Here is a 19,287-nt window from a genome sequence, read left to right as displayed (position 1 = left end):
GGTCATCAGCAGTCCCTTCCCACTTTGCCTACGGGGAACTGGAGCTCGGGAGTTGTATAACTCGCTAACAGCTGTCTGACTCAAACCCCAGCTCTTAGACTTTGCCAGCAGAGAGTGAACGGGTGGTCTCCTTGGGAGAGTTGTGGGAAGGAAGAGACAAGCAAGGAAAGTCAGCGTAGCCAGGCCCAGAACGCTGCAAATCTAGGATCTAAGACAGGTTGTGTGCTGGGAGAGGCAAGGGAACAGACTCCAGTGGTCTGGGGCTTCTGTCCTTGAGTGGGACTTTCCTTGGAGCACACAGGGGACTTCATCCATGGAGGGAGGACCACACCCTTGAGCTCTCAATACTTAGAGATGCCATCCTTGAGGAATCCATCATCTTGGTGTCCGCAGCATCCAGTGCACTCTAAGAATCCCATCCCTGAGGACTCTATCCTTGAAGACTGCATCTTCAAGGACCCCATCCTAAAGAATTCCATCGTACAGGGGCCCATTTTGAGGACTCCATCTTTGATAACTGCATCCTTGAAGGCTCCATCCTTGAGCGTCCTATCCAGGGCCATCTTATCCTTACAGACTCTATAGCCTTGAGGAATTCATCCTTGAAGAACTCCATTCTTGGAGCCCAGAGGAGATTCTGAAAGTGTCTTTACTGAGAAAAGACACCATCTGAGCGAGCGAGACAAACACCATGTAATGATATTTTACTAGCCAGCTTCTCTTTCAAGCTTGGTGTTGGCTAAAGATAAATGGTTTTGCATATTCTTATATGGCCGTGAGAAATACATAGGGGTATGAAAGGTGAGTAAGTCTAGGATTAAAAGTAGACCTCAGGGAACCCTCAGTGGTGATCAATTGATCCTGCCAAGATCCCCGGAGGACTGTCTATCATAATAGCCTTAAGAGCTGAGTTCGAAAGGAGACAGGAAGAACATGTTGTGTCAGTCAGGACCCTCCCCCCCGCCCTGCACGGACTCAACTGCTATGTTCCAAGACCTGTTCTAGGGATGACCACCTACACCAGACGTGTTTGGGACTGGCCTTTGACCCACCCCCACAGCTAACTGGTTAGTTTGGGGTAAGTTTCTTCCAGGAAGCTTCTCCCAGCCACTCCAGTCACACAGAGAATAACGGAGAGGCTGCAGCACTCTGGACACTGGCCATCTACCCTGTCATTTCTGTCTCCTTTATCTCCCCACACGATGTTAAAGATGGAACCCATGGTCTTGATGCATGACAGATTGGCGTCTGTCACTGAGCGACACCCCCCCATCCTGATGTCATTGCTTATATTATGTCCCTGGCCTACTTCCCACCTACAAAACTTGAGGGAGGTAGAGCACTGGTAAAAGCCACTTCTCCCTCTACCACCCTTGTGTTTATAGCAGGATTCTTCAAATCCTAGGATGTCATCTAGACTCTCTGCACACTTGGATGAACAGGGAATCTCCCCAGAGGCACCACTGGCATTTGAGATCAGATGATTCCTTGTTACGGGGCTGCATTACAAACTGTAGTGATAGCTCAAATTCTGGCCTCTACCCACAAGATGCCAGTAGCACCCCATGAGTTATGATGACCCAGAAAGCTTCCAGACATTGGCACAGTGTGAATGAAGAGACACTGTTGGAGCAACAAGAACAAAGAAGTTTCTCTCGAAAGTCTCAGAAAACAGGCAGATAAAGAGTTTGGTAGGGCACGGGCCCTGCTTGAGGACGACAACTCCAGAGCATGGCCTTAGAGCTAAGCCAAGAAGAATTCCCCAAATATAGTCCTGTACCTCATGCCCATGGGTTCTAGAGTGAAAGAAATTCCCCAGGAACCTTTTGAAAAAAGGGTTCTCCATTAAGGTCTTTAAGTGGACATCCTCTGTGGTCCATCGCCCTGCTTTTGGGTCAGCATACCCTGTCTGTGAGCCACTTTGTAGAACAACCCAGTAGAAGAGAATTCCCATCTGTCATCAACTTACAATCATGACGGTACATTGTTGAGAAAGACATGAACACGGGTCACACTCTACACTTCGTGTGCTGAGGTCATGTGTCAGTCACTGCACCCATAAGAGCGGCTCAGCATTACGACGGACCTCTCCTTCCTTTTTGGAAATTTCCCGATTCCCATCATTGCTTCTGTGGTTCACTGGGCATGTGGACTGTCTTCTTCTGATCATTTTTTAAAATTAGTTTATTTATGTATTTCATCTACTTTTGCACGTGTGTGGTGTGTCTGTGTGTATATGTGTGTTCACATATGTGGGCACATGTGTGGGCATGAGTGCACATGACACGTGTGTAAATTCATGTGGAGACCTGAAGCTGCCACTGGATGTCACTGGGCGGCTTCCTTAATCACTCTTCTTTTGTTAAATAGAGCCTCTCCCTTAGCCTAGAGCTTGCCCAATCTCGATAGTCTAGCTAGTCAGAGTGCCCTAGGGACCCCTCTGTCTATCTCCCAAGTGCTGGGATTGAAGGTGTCCACCATGATTGCCCAGCTTTTCCAAGGGTTTTGGGGACCTGAACTCTGGTCCTCACACTTGTGTGACTAGTATTTTTTTTTCCACTGAGCCCTCTCCCCAGCCCCTGCTCTGTTTATTTGGAACAATTCCATCCTGTCCCAGGAGCTGCAAGGGCAGGGTGTAATCCTTCTCCACTCTGTATCCGGTATGGCTCACCATGCTTTTTTGGCCAAATGGCAGGTGAAGATTTGTGGGCTTGCAGTGACTCGCAGAAGATAGCAGCAGCGACAGCTCTAGTCCTAGGGACAGCAAGGAAGGGAGCAAAAGGCACCTAAGGCGGCTTCCCCCTTAAGGCAGATTTCCCCATAAAAGGTGTGCTACACTGGAAAGCATCACAGAGGCACTGCACACACCCGATTGCTCTGCGGGGGATAACACGCCAGGCTGTGCTCTGACTGGGGAATGGCGTGACAGGACACAGGGTGGGAGTGTGCATGGAGAGGTCACTCCACAAACGTGTCACTCTACAGAGCACGGAGAGAGGGGCACTGAGAAAAGGCACATTCACACAGGACGGGAACAGGCGGCTGCAGGCTTCCAGAAAGAGCAGTACCATTAGTCAGGACATTGTCGAGGCACAGGGAGAGGTGTCAGGGGAGGGACTCTCCATCAGATTATCCCCTAGTGATGTCAAATGAGGAGCAGGTACGAGGGATAGATGGTCAGCAGGAATCTTGAGCACCATTGAGAGGCTTCCAGTGGAAGAAAGGAGTAGAGGAGATGAACAACAACAGGGTGTTGACCACCAAAGAATTCACTAGCAAGAGAGCAGCCATGAAACCCTGAGATGCAGCCTCCACAGCCAGGGTTGCTTGGTGTTCTTGGTTACATTTAGCCATGGAAGGATGAAGCTTCAACAGCTTGCTGCCCGCTAGCTACAAGGATGGGGACCCAAAAGAATGAAGAACTGGGGTCCCCAGAGTAAGTCAGCAGAGAAGCCATTGTGGGGAAGTAGAGACAGGAATCCCCAGGGAACGTTCAGGAGCCTCACCTAGTAGTAAAGAGAGGTCAATGTGGTTGGACACGAGGACTTCCTAGGGCTGGAAATTGCCCACAAGGCTCCTGTCTAGCACAGTCTGGCCAGAGAGACACCTTATCACCAGAAGCCACTGTGGATGAACCCTGAGAGTGGTGAAGAGAAGTGGCCACTCCTAAGAGGACGTATGCAGCATTTGAAATACAGGGAATGATGCAGAGAAGGGTGCCATCCTACATGCAGGGGCTGACCCCCAAAATCTCCCTGAGCCTCCTCTACAGGCTGGCTCAGCCAGCAGAAGGTGAACACGGACATGATGGAAAGCCTGGTTTTGTCACACAGGAAGAAAAGCAAATACCCAGCGAGCAGCAGGGCCAGGCGCCCTCCCTGATTCTGACTCTCAGCCACTTGCTGCCTCCTTCTCAGCTATCCCTGTCCTGGGAAAGGCCCCTGCAGGGGAGACCATATTCTGTATCTCTGTTTTTCCTCAGTGTCCTGCTGCCCACCCTACAGGACCCCTTTCCCACCCCACAACACACTAGGCCCTCATCCAGGCTCTAGTTTCCTCCTCCCAAGTCCGCAGCACCCTCCTGCCCATCACCCGATCCCTGAGCAACACACCTTGAAACCCTAGCTGCTCCTACCAATCTGAGCCCAGCCCTGCTCCTGGCCTCAGGCTTCTGCCCAGGAACAGCTCTAGAGCCTCCTTCTAGTTCAGCTCCCTAGCTGATGAGGTCTCTGAAGCCTAACGCACAGCTGAGGCCACACCTCAGGTTCACACAGCCCCAAACTCTGTTCTCCAAACCGTACCTCACTGCCCAGCCCTGCTTTCTCCCACCCCAACCCAAGGCATCGCTGTGTCCTCTACGTATGTCCTGCCCCAGATACAGCTGACCCCTGACCTTCTTCTTGCTCCCCCTACCTGGCGCAGGTTTCGGGTAACCCGGACGTCGTGCCAGGCGTTGTCGTTGAACTTGCCATTGACGGGTTCCACAAGGGCCTCGAAGGCACCCGAGCCTAAGTTGATGACCAGCCAGACAGCCCCGGACTTGAGGGACAGGTTGACGTAGTCGGCCGACTTGCCCGTGTGCAGCATCAGCCCGTTGCGCTGCAGGGTGCGGAAGGCCAGTGTGATCTCGTCAGTGCTGCTCTGGATCGGGTTGTGTGACAGGTCGTAGCAGAAGAACTCATTGCCCTTGAAGGTTGCCACAAATTCCTCCTTGCCTGGACGCCATGGTTTGGGAAAACGGGAGAAGGCTGAGTGTGTGGGGTACACCAGAGGCTCCCCCTTCACCTCCAGCAACCCAAGCACGGGTCCTAGACACTGGAGTCCTGTGGTCCCAACTCTAAACTTAGGCCCTCTTCCCCTCCTACATCCTGTCAACCCGGACCCTGCTGTCTTTGCTACCAAAAGTCAGCTCCCCCCAGGTCCATTTCCAAAGCAGGAGGCTGCTAAGTGGCTCTCACACTGACAGCTGACAATTAAGCTGCCACAGGGCCAGACAAAGCTACAGGCCTCACCGTCTCCACTCTAGCAATGCTCTCAACCCCTGCCACCCCGGAACAAAGGCACGTGGGGGAGACGCAAGAGACCGACCGCCTGCCGTCTCCCTGGGAGTGCCTCCTGAGCAGCCCATCTCTCCACTTGCCTCTTCTTTGGTAACAGCTATTCTCAGTACCCAGGGACAGGGGCAATTTCAGGACTGTCCCTAAGTGATGGGACCAGTAGGTCTGCCTAGCCCTGCACAGATGAGAAGAGCAGGAAGCCATGGAGTAGAAAGGGACAGGGACACGACACATGGGAAGGCAATGCAAGTGACAGGGCTATCCACCAAGTGACAGGCCATTCTGCGGCATTCCGGTGGGTGTTCACCATGCCACCCCTCCCTCCTCTCCCAGCTTCATCCTCCAACCTAAGAAACCTCACAGTACTAGGCGTGTGACCATAGATGCCAAGGGAGTGGCATGGGAGGGCCTGGCTCTCGTGTGTGTATGCTCCCGGAGGTGCATTACCTGTGTGCATATGCGTGTGTTCATGTATCTGTACATATAGACACAGCACCCAGTCTTTGTGTATGCATATAACACCCAGCTAGTGTGTGTGTGTGTGTGTGTGTGTGTGTGTGTGTGTACACGGACACAGCACCCAGCCCAAGGTCCTTTCCCCTGCCCCTCTTTGGAGGGAAGCCATGACTCCTGGAAGAGCCATGGGCATTGCTGGCGGTCTGCAAGTGGGTGACAAGCAAAAGTACCATGACTGGAAGCAGAGAGTTTGGGGTCCAGCCCCTCAACTTCACACACCAGAGCACAAGCACGGGGCAGAGAACCCGATTCCAAATCAAGAGAGACAAGAACCCCTGCACTCAGGCAGCGACTTCTGTCTCTCTGTCAGCAAATACTGATCCTGCTTCCTCCCTGGATGGATAAGAGGCAAACAGGACTGTATCATGAGGGTCTTTAGGCAGAGGCTGAACTATCTGAGCTTCTCCTGAGATGCTCTCAAGGCCCAGGGAAAAGTAGGAAGGATGTGATGGGCACGGAGGGCCACGACAAGGCACCCACCTTCCCCTAGGAGCAGGGCTGAGCCACAGTTCCGTGTAGGAAAGTGAGGGTCTCTCATTGCGGATTCTACAGAACTCTTCTCCAGCACACACAGCCTGCTCTCTCCCTCCAGGCAGGCTGCCCACACTCGGCGCCCACTGCATCCGGATGCCAAGGCACCAGCTGCTGCCCCAGTGCCTGGCAGAGCCCTCACCGCAGCTGGCAAGGTCTTGTGTCCTGAGGCCACAGGACAGCAAGCTGAGGGGGGTAGGGCATGGGCCACATAGGGACAATCTGAATCCCTGCCTCTGTCTATTTAGGGGACCAGAAACAAAGGTGAAGCAGCCAGGAAAGACAAAGATGTGTTTAATGGTGGTGTGGGGAGCCCAGCATAGAAGGGGACGAAGATGGACCGGTAGTGGGTCAGAAGAGAAATGGAGACAGGGCTGTGAGGGAAAGAGAGGTCACAGGGAACCTTATCGATAAAGAACAGGAGGGAGCCCTGAGGGGACAGGTGAGGAGGAGGGCCAGCCAGCATGGAAAGGGGACAGGGACCTCTAGGGAACTAAAGCCACAGCTTTCTGGGGCTTTATTGTTTCCATAGCAACCAGGCCTGCTGCTCAGACACTGACAGAGCCAGGGGGCTCAAGGACCAGAAAAGGGAAAGCATTTGACCTTGGTTTTACCACCCAGACTGTTAGCCCCACCTAGAAGTCAGACCTCTCCTCCCACTCCTTCACCTTCACTGCGGTCAAAGCAAATAACATTGCAGAGATCCAGGCTGCAGGGAGGGAATAGAAGGCAGCCACCTGAAAAAGTGATTGGGACCAAACAAAAGAAGTCAGAAAAAAAGGAGAGAGGCAGGGCTGAGGCTGGACCACGGCTGCCAAGGCCAAGAGCAGAAATGAGGCCATTCCTGGACTTCCTCAGGTGGACCCAGGGGAGGAGACAAAGCCATCTATGCTGCTAGGCTGAGCTGACTAAACCCCAGGCTTCTCTGCCCAGAGATGGAAAGACAGTGGGCTGTCCAAGGGAGCCTTAAGGCTTTTAAGGAGAGGGGTGAGAGGCAGGTGGGCAATCGCAGCAAGAAAACTGAAGAAGAGAGAGCAAGAGAGTGAGGGACACAGAGAGAACCTTGATGGAGCAGGGGAGAGCCCTCAAGGGCCCTGATGGGGGCGGCACTTCAGGGACCAGAATGTATAGTGTAGCCCTGGAGCGCCTGAGCACTAGCTGGACCCGGGACGCTCAGATCCTGTAGCGCCAGGGGGCGCTTTGCTCCACCAGCCATGCAAGCCACGGCCAAGAACTACAACTCCCATCAGCACGTGAGAAATTACAACCCTTTAGGGCTCCTAGTGTGGAAAGGGAGTCATTGCTAACACTTGTTTGCTTCTCCATCAGGGAGTCTGTGGCCTCACAAATGTTCCAACAAAGCTGAATGTGGCCGGAACTGCCTGGGTTTCCAAGCGCCATGAAAGGGAGGGACACAACTGTCCCCTTTGCAGACCCAGCTCTAAGTCCTCTGGGATGATCTCCAGCCCCCTCTGACCCCTTCTGGCTCTGGGGAACCACGGCTGTGTGTTCTGCTCATTTGGCACTTACTGCCTAGTAACACCTTGTACAGCTCCTTGGGGAGGAAATGGGCTGTGAGAAAGCAGACCTGGGCACTGGCGCTGGCTCTGCCAACCAGCTCTGTGACCTTGGCCAAGTCAGTCTACCTCCCAGGTTGCCTCAGGAATGACAATGGACAGGTTAGGACACAATTCAGCCCCAAATGACTCTGCCCCTGGATATGACTTTGTGAAGGTGCCTATGCTCACCCCTCCATGGATGAATAAGTAAATTAACTCCTCTGAACAAGGTCTGCGGTTTCCAGCCACCTTCATGGACCATGGTTTAGTGGAGTTATTTGTTAGCCCATCAGAGACCCCTGGAAACAGTAATTGTGAGTCAGGTGTGCACACCTTTAATCCCAACACTCAGAAGGCAGAAGCTGATGTGTTTCTGTGAGTTCAAGACCAACCTAGTCTACATAGTGAGTTCCAGGTCAGCCAAAACTACAGTGAGACCCTATCAAAATTAACTAAATTAAATTAATGTGCTGAGCTCATGCCTACATAGATGCCGAGAGCTGAGCAGAGCATGGAAAGAGACAATGAAAATCCTGTCCTCGAGTTCTGGAGTTCAGAACCACAAGGCCAGCAAACAGACAGAGTCACAGTTAGGGTGTGGTACGACTAAATCCAAGGAGGTGCAGAAGTGTCCAGGCTGGCCCAGAAGTTCAGGGAGATTGCCAGCAAGGAGAGCATGGCTGCTTTTTCCAAGAACAAGGTCGGGATGGTACAAGCCCAAGAGGACACTAGTTGGAGGATGGAGGTGACGGCGGGAGGTTCTGGCCTGACCGCAGAGCTTTGAGAGATGTCAGAGCGGCCTGCACATTTCTCAGCAAAGGGTCCTGAAAGAAGCAGCCTCTGGCCAAAAAAGTAGGCTGGGATCCCGTGCTCTAAGAAACTAAGCGGCCGGCCCATGCTGGCGTCTGGGGCTTTCACCGGAGCCTGTTTCCCCAGCTATAAAATAAAGCAATGATGCCCGCCACTAAATTTCACCAAGGCTTACTGGGACCATATAGGTGACACGAGGATCACAGATGTTGCCAGTTTCTCCCAGGCAAGATACCTAGCAGGCTTCTAGACTATGATGGTGCCCTGCCACCTGTCACCCTGAAATAGCAACACTTTCTAGAGATGGGCCTGACCGCTCATGGAAAAGGGCACCTGGGTACTGTGGAACGGTGCCCTGGGAATGGCGGTGGGGTACAGGCCCGCTGCCGGCCTGGAGAAAAGGCCATACACCTATGAAGACTCCTCTCCTCCCAGAACGCAGTTAGCCTAGAGCAGGGCAAGGACCGGACTGTCTGGGGACCATGGGATCACTGACCTTTCGTCGGCTGGTGCACATCGCCGGCTCCTCCTCTCCCGGCCCCCCCCTCGGAGAACAGTAAGGACCCTACTGGAGAAGCAGAATTGGGGAGTCAGGCATAGGGACTTCGCAGCCAGTCCCATCCCAGTCTTGAGGTGATGGAAGGCTCTCTCCAGGACAAAGGTCTGCTTGAAGGCAGGTGAGAAGAGTTTCTCTGGGGACTCCCTGGCCTTCAAGATCTCTTGAGGAGCCATTTGACGATCCAAAGGTCACCAGCCCCACGTACCCTATCAGGCTTCTGACCATCGATTTCTAGCCTTTGGCCAGGGTGAGGAGACTAAGTGGGGGGAAAGGGCAGTCTTGGGGACCAGGGTCCTGAGCACCTGTACCCAAACTTCCTCTTCACCCTGTAAGACCACTGTGACATCCTTAGGGCTCATGTTCCTCTCACTGGGCAGAAGGTGTGAACCTTCTGCTGGGTTAGAGAATATTCTTATCAACCTACTTTTGCCTGACATGGACACCTGTGTTCCAGAAGCCACCACAATTCAGGTACCCAAGCCCCCCTGATCACCTGTACCTGCTTCGGTCCCCACAGTGGCTGCTCTGACAGTCTCCACTTGGACTACGGGGCTTCCCAGGTTTGCCCTCCACCACATTCACAGAAGGGCTGTGCTCACAAGGAGCTCCTGGCTGGGGCTCCCCAGGGATACTTAGAAATCAGTGTTCAGCCTTATTACCCTGTTCCTCACCACACAGGGCTCAGTTCTGCTCCACGGGCACAGGTTGCCACGTCTGGGCTCCAGACTAGCTTAGCTTCACCCATGCTTGCCAGTGAACAGATACTCTCTGTATCTGTATCCAGGCAACCAACCCTACTGCTAGAACCATAGGATGAGGAGAATTCAGGGATAGATGGGAAGGTTTCTTTCTGGGTTCTTCCTCCAAGTCCAGTCCCCAATCTCCAGAACTAAAATTAGACAAATCATCTGAGCTGCAGAACCTTCTAGATGAGGGGAAGCATCTCTAGGACCCTTCTAGAAAACATCATCAGTGTCTAAAGGGAGTCACAGCCAGCACTCCCCAAACCAAGAATTTAGAAGTAAGAAGGACGTGATTCATCCAGAACCCTCCGTCTAATTCCCTGTGTGGGACTTTCTCTTTCTTACTTCTGGCCACAACTTCCCATGCCTGCATAAATCTCAGGCCCTTATTTCTCAGACCTAAATCCATCCCAAATTTCAGATCTCAGTGAGACTCTCTTACATCCTGGATGTGGTCCCACCATCCCTTTGCTCATAGTTAAACAGTCAACCCTGTCTCTTGTATAGGTACTGCAATGCCCGAGGTGCTCATAGAGGTGGATAACTGGGAGGGCAGGGAGGCCAGAGCTGGAGGGGAACAGTCAAAACTCCTAGGTTTTCTTCTAGGTTGCTTAGAATGCCAGGGTTTCTCTACCCCTGCAGTGCTGAGACTGGATCCCAGAGCCTTGTGGATTCTGAGACAGCAACAATCTACTACAGAACTCCAACACTGAGGTTTGGACTGGTGGGAGGGACTTAGCCAAGGGTAGTCTCAAGCTAAATGACAAATCTCAGCCATGCCACCTAATAGGGCTATCATGCCCCTAGTAGGACTATATAATTATGACAGCCAGTCTCTTGTCTCTGATATACTGTCATCTATCCAATAGAAATAAGAGATATTCAAAAGATAACGGAGGTAAAGGCTGAGGGTGGGGCGTAGTGGAAAGGGAAAGTCCTGCACCTCCAGCCCCCACGTCTTCTATTTTCAACCCATTCTAGGGACAGGGATTAAATGGAGTGTCTTCCACAGCAGCAAGGGAAGGAGACTGTGGCTGCCTCAAATAGTTTCTGCAACCCAGGCCTTTTTTTTTTTTTACTTGCATTCATAGAAAAGAGAAGAGCGATCAGAATGAATGGGGAAAAAATCAAATACCACCATGAGAAAGAAAAAAGCAAGATATACCACCAGGAAAAATGGAAAGGAAAAAATAAAAAGAGACTGGAGACAACAGCAGGAAAGTATACATCTCGACATCAGAAACCAAGGTGAGATGAGGGTGGACAGTGGACCCAGGGGAAGGGGAGGAGGGGAGGGAGAGGACCAGCCCCACCCCCGCCAGGCACCCCCATACAAATAAAGAAATGGCAGAGGAAGAGGGGAGGAAGGGAAGGAGGAAGGCAGGAAGGGTGAAGGAGAAGGAGGGAAGGGAAGGGAACAGAAAAGCCAGGCACAGTTTGGGGCAATCCAGTCCAATCCAAACCAAACCAAAACTTCAAACCATACCTTCGCTGTTTAACGTCAGGTGAGCCGGACCTTGGAAAGGGGAAGGAGAGAAAGAGAGAAAGAAAAGAAGAAAAGAAAGAAAGAAAAGAGGAAAGAAACAAAGAAAACACGAGTCATCAAAATCAGCCAGAGAGAAGGGAGGGAAAGTTGTTGCTGCCACAATTTAAAAACCCTTTTTAACTTGTGACAGACATCGGGGGAGAGCCCCCAGCCCAGCAGCTGAGGGAAGGGGCCCGATGCAGAAACAGAGGGGAGAGGGAAGGGAAAGGGGAGAAAGAGAGATCAGGGCATCAGAGGGTGAGGGGTGTGAGCCAGAGGAGACAAGGCAGGGAGTTGCTACAGGGAAGGAGAGAAATTTTTGGTTTCTTTTTTTTTTTCTTTTTGCCGGGAAAAAAAAAGAAAAGGAAAAGGAGGGGAAGCATGGCGCTGGGAGGGCTGCTTTTTCCTTTTTCTTTTTTTCTTTTTTCTTTTTTTTTTCTTCCAGGAGGTGGAAAGAAAAAAAAAAACGGTCAACGAGAAAAAAACGATTCAGATGGAGGAGAAAATAAAACACAACACAAAACTCAAAGTCACCTGGAGAAAAAGAGCGTGTCCTGTTAGAGAGGGATTGAGTGGGCGAGGGCTCTCCAACCACCCCACCCTCATCCTTGGGTCCCCGTGACCTTAGGGGAAAGCACAAAGCGTAAGGAATGTGGATGGGCCTTAAAGGAAACCTCCACACTGACTTAGAAAGGCATCCTCCCCATCCTTCCAGCTGCCCAGCCCAGCCTCATGTGCAGATAGCAGGGTCCAGGAGAAAACCAGGGCTCTGGGGAACCAAGGAAGCTGGAGGAAGGAAAATGAGTCCATGGAAACTCTGGGATGAAATACTGTGGAGGTACTCTTTCACAATCTGGGAATCTGGGAATGGTGTGCCTTCAGACAACAAGGTCCAAAAGGGACAGCCAAGGCCCCTGGGCAGAAGGTCAAGCTCTCTGAAGCCCAAACACCCCAAGCCTAAAAGATTATACAGGTCCCCTTGCCCTGGCCAGGCCCTTGCTGAGCTGATTCAAAAACAGAATGAGGACAATTTAGGCCAGTGGGCAAGCCCTGAAAACCCTACTCTGAGATAACTTATCCTCCTTAGCCTGAGTCAGTCCAGCCTGAGCCAGACTAGGACCCCAGACCCAGAGAGATTGACACTAACAGACTAGCCACAAACTGACTCCTGCGAACTCCCTGAGATGACCAACTAACCCTACCAAATCCCAGCTCCCCGACCACAACCCTACCTTCCTGCTGTGGGGTCTGGTCACCAGGGTAGTGGGGGAGCATCTCTGCTGTCAAGAAAACCATCCCAGTTCCTGTGGCAGGAGATGCTGGCCCTTAGGATGGAAACTGTAGCCATTATAAATTCATGGAGGCTAAGGAGCCACAAGCATCTCTGGAGCAGAGATACCCCATGCCCAGAGAGCAGTGGGGAGGCTAAGGAGGCTGAAGAGGGGAACCTGGGGAGCTCAGAGCCTCCCTCTCCATCTCAAAGTCTCACTCATTTATTTCACCTCTAGGTCTGAGGCTAGCTTGAGGGAGGAAGCCACAGCAACTGTGGGAACAATAGGACAAAACAGTCTCAGGAGGACACAGGATTTATTCAAAACACTGGTGGGGCTCCAGCATTTAGGCTGCCCTTGCTCCAGATAGCCGCTACACAGCTATTCATTCTTCCTTGACAAAACTCCAGCACCTTCTAAAAGCTCAGGCCCCAGGCTCTGAACCCTTCTCCCACCTGCCTGTCAGCAGCAGCCTTGCTCAGAGAGCCCACTCTTAGAAATATGGGCTTCTACTGCCCTCGGTCCAGAGTCAAAGACCCAGTGGCTATACTTCCTTCCCTCTGCCCCACTACCACCTCCAACCCCTTAGCCCTGACTGCTGCTGGGCAAAGTCACACATCTACCCTCAGGACCCTTCTGCTGCCCAGCTCTCTGCCAGCCTCATTAGCATGCGGCACTCTCCCTCTGTCACCAAGGCAACCAGCTGCTCAGCTCCCTCAGGCGTGACAGCACCAGCCATCTTGGTGAGGGGAGACCCATTCCCTTCCTGTCTACCCCTGGCTCAGTCCTGGATGACTGGATGACCAAGAGATCCCTCCCTACAGACTTTCTCCTCTCCCACCCCTTGTCCTGGCCGCAGTACCCCTGGGGTGCTCTCTCTCTCATGTCTACCTGACATCTGCTCCTCTCCCCACTCAATCCACAAGTTGGATGTGACGGATGGCACTGCCAAAGGTCCTTCCTAGGGTACTCAATTTGTCTAGGCAGGGTCTCCTCTCCCGTTGGTAAGAGATTAGGAAGAAAGAGACAGCACTTAGGGTGCTACAGAACAGGATGCCTGGTTCCTAGAGGAATCCAGGCCTCGGGCCCAGCATCCCAGCATCACAGACAGAGGGAGAAGGGGAGGCACAGAGAACCCCTAAGAGATCTGAAGAGGGCCCTCACGGCTAGGGAGGAAGCCCCTACCTCCAACCCCCGTCCTCACCTGCAGGCTTGTACCCAGACCCCAGGACAACAGTCATGAAAAAGACAGACAGACAGACATGCAGAGGGACACACAAAGAAATCACATTCTTGCCTATGTACACACACAACATTCCATACATGCCCTGTACTGTACATTCCGGCCCACATCTAAACCAGCAGGTGACCAGGACACCTCCACCACAGATCTCATTGCCATGTCCCCAAACCAAGCTTCCTCTTCTTGTCCTCGTCGTCCCTTTCCTCTCCCTGCTCCAAGCCACTTCTCCGCAGCCCCCTGCTCTTCTCTCAGCCTGGGCCTGCCCTCTCTGCTCCTCTCACTCCGCTCTCTCTCCCCACAGCTGTTTTGTTGTTGTTGCTGTTTTGTTTTGTTTTTAAATCCCACCTCTTCTGCTCTCCCTGTCTCTATGCTTCCTCCTTCCTCCTCTCAAGCGTCTTCTATCCCCTTTCTCCCCTCTTCCTCCCTCCACCTCTCCTTTTGTTCCAGAGGAGACATGACATCAAGAGCAAGTGAAAGTCAGACCTACACTAAATCTTATCTCCAGGCCTCAGAAGGCTGCGTCCACTCAGAGGTGCAGGCGCCTCCTCCTTGACACACAACAGAGGTAAACAGTGGCACACAGAGATGCAAACATCGATGCAGACGCACAAAGCCCCAGATGCTCCTCCAGAGACTCAGGGACACATGCCACTCCGTGGACAAAACAACAAGCCAACGCCCAGCATCCCCACACAGACAGCCAAGGCACATGAATGTGTGTACGCACAGACAGATACAGACACAGGGGCTGATCTGCTCGGATCAGAGCACCTGAGGAGCCCCAAATAGAAAAAATAAAAACAAAAACAAAACAGAGCGACAAGGCAAGCCATGGACACCACAAGGAAAATGGGTTCCACCCACATCCAGACCTAGAGCCCTCCTTGCCTGCTCTTCTCAGACCCCTATATCCTTGGTGTGTCTGAGCTCCTCCCAGAAGGGCCAGGCCCAGGGGTTTCAGAGTGTCTCCTACCCACTGTCTTCCCAGAACATGGGGATTGTGGAGCAGGGTGGTGATCAGGGTAAGGCCTTCCCTCATCATAATCGCTTTGCCAGTTTCACTGCGATGACCTGTAAGATCAGCTACAGTCCAGCCTCTAAGTGTGGACCTCCCTACCCCCAATCTTATCCACCCCAGAGAAGGAAAGGAAACAGAAGGAAAAGCAAAGCTAGAGGAAAGTTTCCAAGAATGCTAGAACCCAGAGAATCTGTAGAAGGTCAGGGACAGAGAGAGGTCCACAGACAGACCCCTGGAGAAAACGAGACAAAGAGAAAAACCAGAGAGAGAGGCAATCAGAACAGAAGGCAGGGAGAGAATGCAGAGATCCAAGAGAAGCCCACTCCCACCCTTGCCCGGGGACTGGGTTGAACAAAGAAGCTTCCCTCTTCCTCCCAGCCACAGGCAGCTTTAGTAGAGCAGGGGAGCTGGCCCTGCCCACACACCCCAGCCACGGACAGACCCTACCCTGCCTGTACTCTCCACCACATTCCCACTGGCCTGAGTCCTGCAGCAAAAGCACGAATTCTCTCCAGCACAGGCTCCAGGCCAACAGCCAACCCTGCCACTAGCTACTCCCTTCTATACATAGCCATTATATGCTTGGTTGGTTCTTTTCTTAGTTTTCTCTGTGTAGCCCTGGCTGCCCTAGAACTCACTATGTAGACCATGCTGCCCTTGAACTCACAGAGATCCACCTGCCTCTGCCTCCCAAGTGCTGGGATTAAAGGTGTGCACCATCACACCTGGCTCATCCATTAAATGCTTTGGGCAAAACAGTGTCTACCTTCTCACTTCTGGACACTTCTGACACTACCAACTGACTCATAACCTCTTCCCAGAGACCCTCTTCCCTTCCCCACAAGGAAGAAAGCTGGGAGCAGCATAGAGCAGCGTGGGCAAGGAGATCTGCCTTCTACCCAGGAGCTTCCCCAGTCAATGAACAAAGCAGCTTAAGAAGAGGCAGTCCAGTGAAGAAACCCCCGGACAGCCTCCCCGAGGTCCCCTCAAACACAAGCAGGCAGGGGCTGTGGCGTGGCCAACAGCACGCCTTCATATAGACCCTTCGGGGAGATGGGCATTAACCTAACGATCAAGGAGGCTCCACTCACCTTCCATAGGGTGTTCCTCTATAGTCAGCCAAGTTCAGAGAAGGGGAGCAGGGAGAGAAGAGAAAAGAAGCTTGTTAGCAAATATGCCATGGACAATTGCTTTAAGGACCAAGGGGTTCCAGGTCCCCAAGCCCACCAAAGCCCTGACATGAATAACCCAACCTCAGTAGCTCAGGGAGCAGCTTTGCTGGGGACTGAGCAATGACCACACTGCCTCCTGAATAAGTCCCCCCAAAGTCAATCAGTCTGGAAAAACTGAGAGGGCTTTCTGCCTTTGGCACTAGATCCTGCTAGACCAGGAAACTGAGGCCCAGAGCAGGGGCATGACGGCCCCAGATCACACAGAGACAGGAAGCAGGGTGGTAAGCAAAGCAGCAAGCAGCCAGGCTTCCCGACTCCCTGCGACAGGCTCCTCCCTTGCATTCATCCCTCGGCAGCTCAGAGACAGATGGGGACGTGCTCACCACACCAGAGACTGTCTTACTGGGCTGCCGAGGCACACTTAGGCTCAGTGACACACTGACACACATAAGCACCACACGGCCCACTCTCGCATTTAGCTCGGACTTTACTCACACCTAAAGCGTTTGCGCTCAAGCACCTGACCACCTACAGTTCCCTACCCTCCCAAAAGGCACCCTCGCAGTTAGAACGTGGCTCAGGCCAGGTGGGTCTGATCCAAGAAAACATGATTCTGCCCCAAACTGCGTATCTGAGTCACCCAGTCTCTCTGTACCCCGACTACAGATGGCGCGTGGACTGCATCCTTGCCCAAGCCCTTCTGACCCTTGCTCTACCTCTATGATCAGGGGAAATGTCTTCTTTCTTTGTTTGCCTTTTGTATTTGTTTATATCTGAGTGTTTCACAGTCTTATTCTGTAGTCCAAACTGGCCTGGAACTTAGTGTGTAACACAACTAGCCTCAAACTCAGGACCATTTTCCTGCCTCCTTAGGGCTGGGATTATAGGCATGCATGACCACGTTCATTTTTAAGCACTTCTGGGGATCAAATTCAAAGTCTTATGCATGCTAAACAAGCATTCTACCAACTGAGCTGCATCCTCAACTCCAGAATGTTTGCTTATTTGTTTGTTTGCTTGTTTATTTCAAAATATTGGATAAGCCAGATTGGTCTCAAAGTCATGTAGCTAAGGCTGACTCTAATGTCTTGGTCCTTCTGCTTCTACCTCCCAAACGAGTCAAAATGCCCTCTAAAGGACAAAGCAAAGGGCCTCTAAATGGATGCTCACCTAATTCAGAGAGCCACACTGGGAGCCCCTAGATCAATGCACGTGCCATGGGCCATCAGCCTCACCTATTAGGGTCTGATCTGGACCTGACCTTGGGACACACCCGATGGGTAAAGAGGGAAGGTGAATGGGAGCGGTCCCCGCAGCTAAGCCGCAGCTCCTCAAGCAGGCTTTGTAAGAGGACTAAGATGCTCCCAGCCTTAAATATCTGTCACACAGTCACTCACTGAGAGGCTGCTAGAGGAAGCCAAAGGCAGAGGAGAGACACTGCCCAATCTACAAGCACACAAAGGATCCCGAGACAGACATGAACGCACACACGTGTGCATGTGCTCTCTCCTCCCTCCTATGAGCACATTCTGTGGGATTTGTTCATGCGTTCTCAGGGAGGGGTATTACACCGCAAAAACAAGTACGTTATTTATCCTACGTCATACCACCCCTGTGGTACATGCAGAGCCTGGGAGCCAACACCAGCATCTGCACAGCAACCTAATACATGTTATTATTGATGCATTCGCCCACCAGCCCAGCACACCCCCAGTGAACACGGCTGCCTAGCTACCTACCCATCTCGTTCCTTATCCACCCACGCCCACCAGCCTCCATGTTACAAATATGCTCGCAACACACACCAGAGAGGCTTTTGCCTGACAGCTACACCCTGAAGCTGTAGAGACCACAGTTTTCCTAAAGCTCTTGAGTCTCATCACAGCTATGAGGGAGCTGTCCAGTTAAAGAGAAGCCTTGGGCTCTCCGAGAACAGCTGTGCTAAAACTCTTTGATCCTAGCATGCCAAGGCCCTGACCAGTCCCAAGTACCAACACCTGCACAAAAGAATAATTTTGATTTCTAGATAATTCCACATAGCAGATATTTCAAAAAAATGCTTCCAGGCTGGAATGGTAACTCAGCAATTAAGAGGGCTTCCTGCTCTTCCAGGGAACCCTAGTTGAGTTTCCAGAACCCACCTGGGTAGCTCCACCACCGCATGTAACTCCAGCTCCAAAGCGATAAGGTACCTCTGGCCTCTTTGGGCAACTGCACTCATGTGCGCGCACTTACACAGACACACAGAGGCCCATAATTTAAATTGTTTTAACAGGCTAGGGAGATGGCACAGTAGTTAAGAATGCTTACTGGTCTTAAAGAAGGTTCAGGTTTGGTTCCCAGCATCCACATGGTGGGGGCTCACAACTACATAACTACAGTTCCAGGGGATCCGATGCCCTTCTCTGACCTCTACTGGCATTGCAGCACATGGTACAGATACCTGTCCTCGGGCACACACATGCATATAAAATAAAATAAGTATCTTTTAAATGAATAATTTTTTAAAGTATGCTCAGAAACATGAAGCCAGCAAGTTCCTAAAAGACAGAAGACTTGTGCCGTTCGTCTGCTCTGTGCTGTCTGCAAGCTTCACCTGCCGTCCAGGCCCCTCCAGGTCCACCTTCCTGCCCCTCAGCCACCTGTTCTCCTCACCCATAGCTCACCTCAATCGCCTCAGGACAAAGGCCCTCCTTCCAACCTACGAGTCTGGATCTCTAAAGCGTGTCCCAAGATGCCATCTAACCTAGGGCCAGGCCCCCTGCCAGCCCTCCAGAGTCATACTGCTCGTCTGCCTGGCTGTAAGCCATGTGCTCAGCAGTTTATTCTCCCTGTCACTGAGGAGACACACCTGGACCACCGCTGCCCCGTTAGCCACTTGCCAATCAGGGCCACCACACCCCTTTCTTTCTCTCACAGGCATCTTGGTCTCAGCCTGAGCCGGCTGCAGAACCCTTTCCCCCAAGCCCTCTCCTGTCTTTATTAGGCAGACACCCAGAAAGCAGTCCTCCCCTTTTTCAGATCAGTTGCCAGGACCTATGGGTTCCACCCTCTAAAACCCACCATGCCCCATCAGTGCAGCCCAGGTGAGGCCCTATCCATTCTGCTGGGAGCTTGACTAGGCCTCTGTGATAATCTCCCTTCAATGAGTCTTTTCACCCTATAGTTTATATCCATACCACACCTAAGTGTCTCAACCACATCTCAAGCCTGTTACAGTGCATATCTATCTACTGCAGTGTATATCTACTGTATGTGCATTTATATATGTATGCATATATAT

The 19,287-nt window shown here is 52.1% G+C and overlaps 1 protein-coding gene across 21 annotated transcripts in view; it reads right to left on the bottom strand.

The window, feature by feature from the left end:
- Nrxn2 (neurexin 2) overlaps positions 1-19,287 on the bottom strand; it is a 114,839-nt gene that overhangs the window by 72,518 nt on the left and 23,034 nt on the right. For 12 of the 21 annotated variants that reach the window (XM_013347865.2, XM_013347866.2, XM_013347867.2 and 9 more), the window contains exons 3-6: positions 15,924-15,941; positions 11,262-11,291; positions 8,970-9,041; positions 4,414-4,715 (exon numbers count right to left, since the gene is read on the bottom strand). In XM_013347865.2, coding sequence (XP_013203319.1) covers positions 4,414-4,715; positions 8,970-9,041; positions 11,262-11,291; positions 15,924-15,941 — 422 coding nt within the window. The remainder of the gene's footprint in view (positions 1-4,413; positions 4,716-8,969; positions 9,042-11,261; positions 11,292-15,923; positions 15,942-19,287) is intronic. The other 9 variants (XM_026781012.1, XM_026781014.1, XM_013347861.2 and 6 more) reach the window with 5 other exon arrangements.

Source organism: Microtus ochrogaster, chromosome 8 (genome assembly GCF_000317375.1).
Source record: "Microtus ochrogaster isolate Prairie Vole_2 chromosome 8, MicOch1.0, whole genome shotgun sequence".
Classification (NCBI taxonomy): domain Eukaryota; kingdom Metazoa; phylum Chordata; class Mammalia; order Rodentia; family Cricetidae; genus Microtus; species Microtus ochrogaster.
Note: the sequence above shows the minus strand (reverse complement) of the source record. Positions and strands in the feature narration are given on the sequence as shown.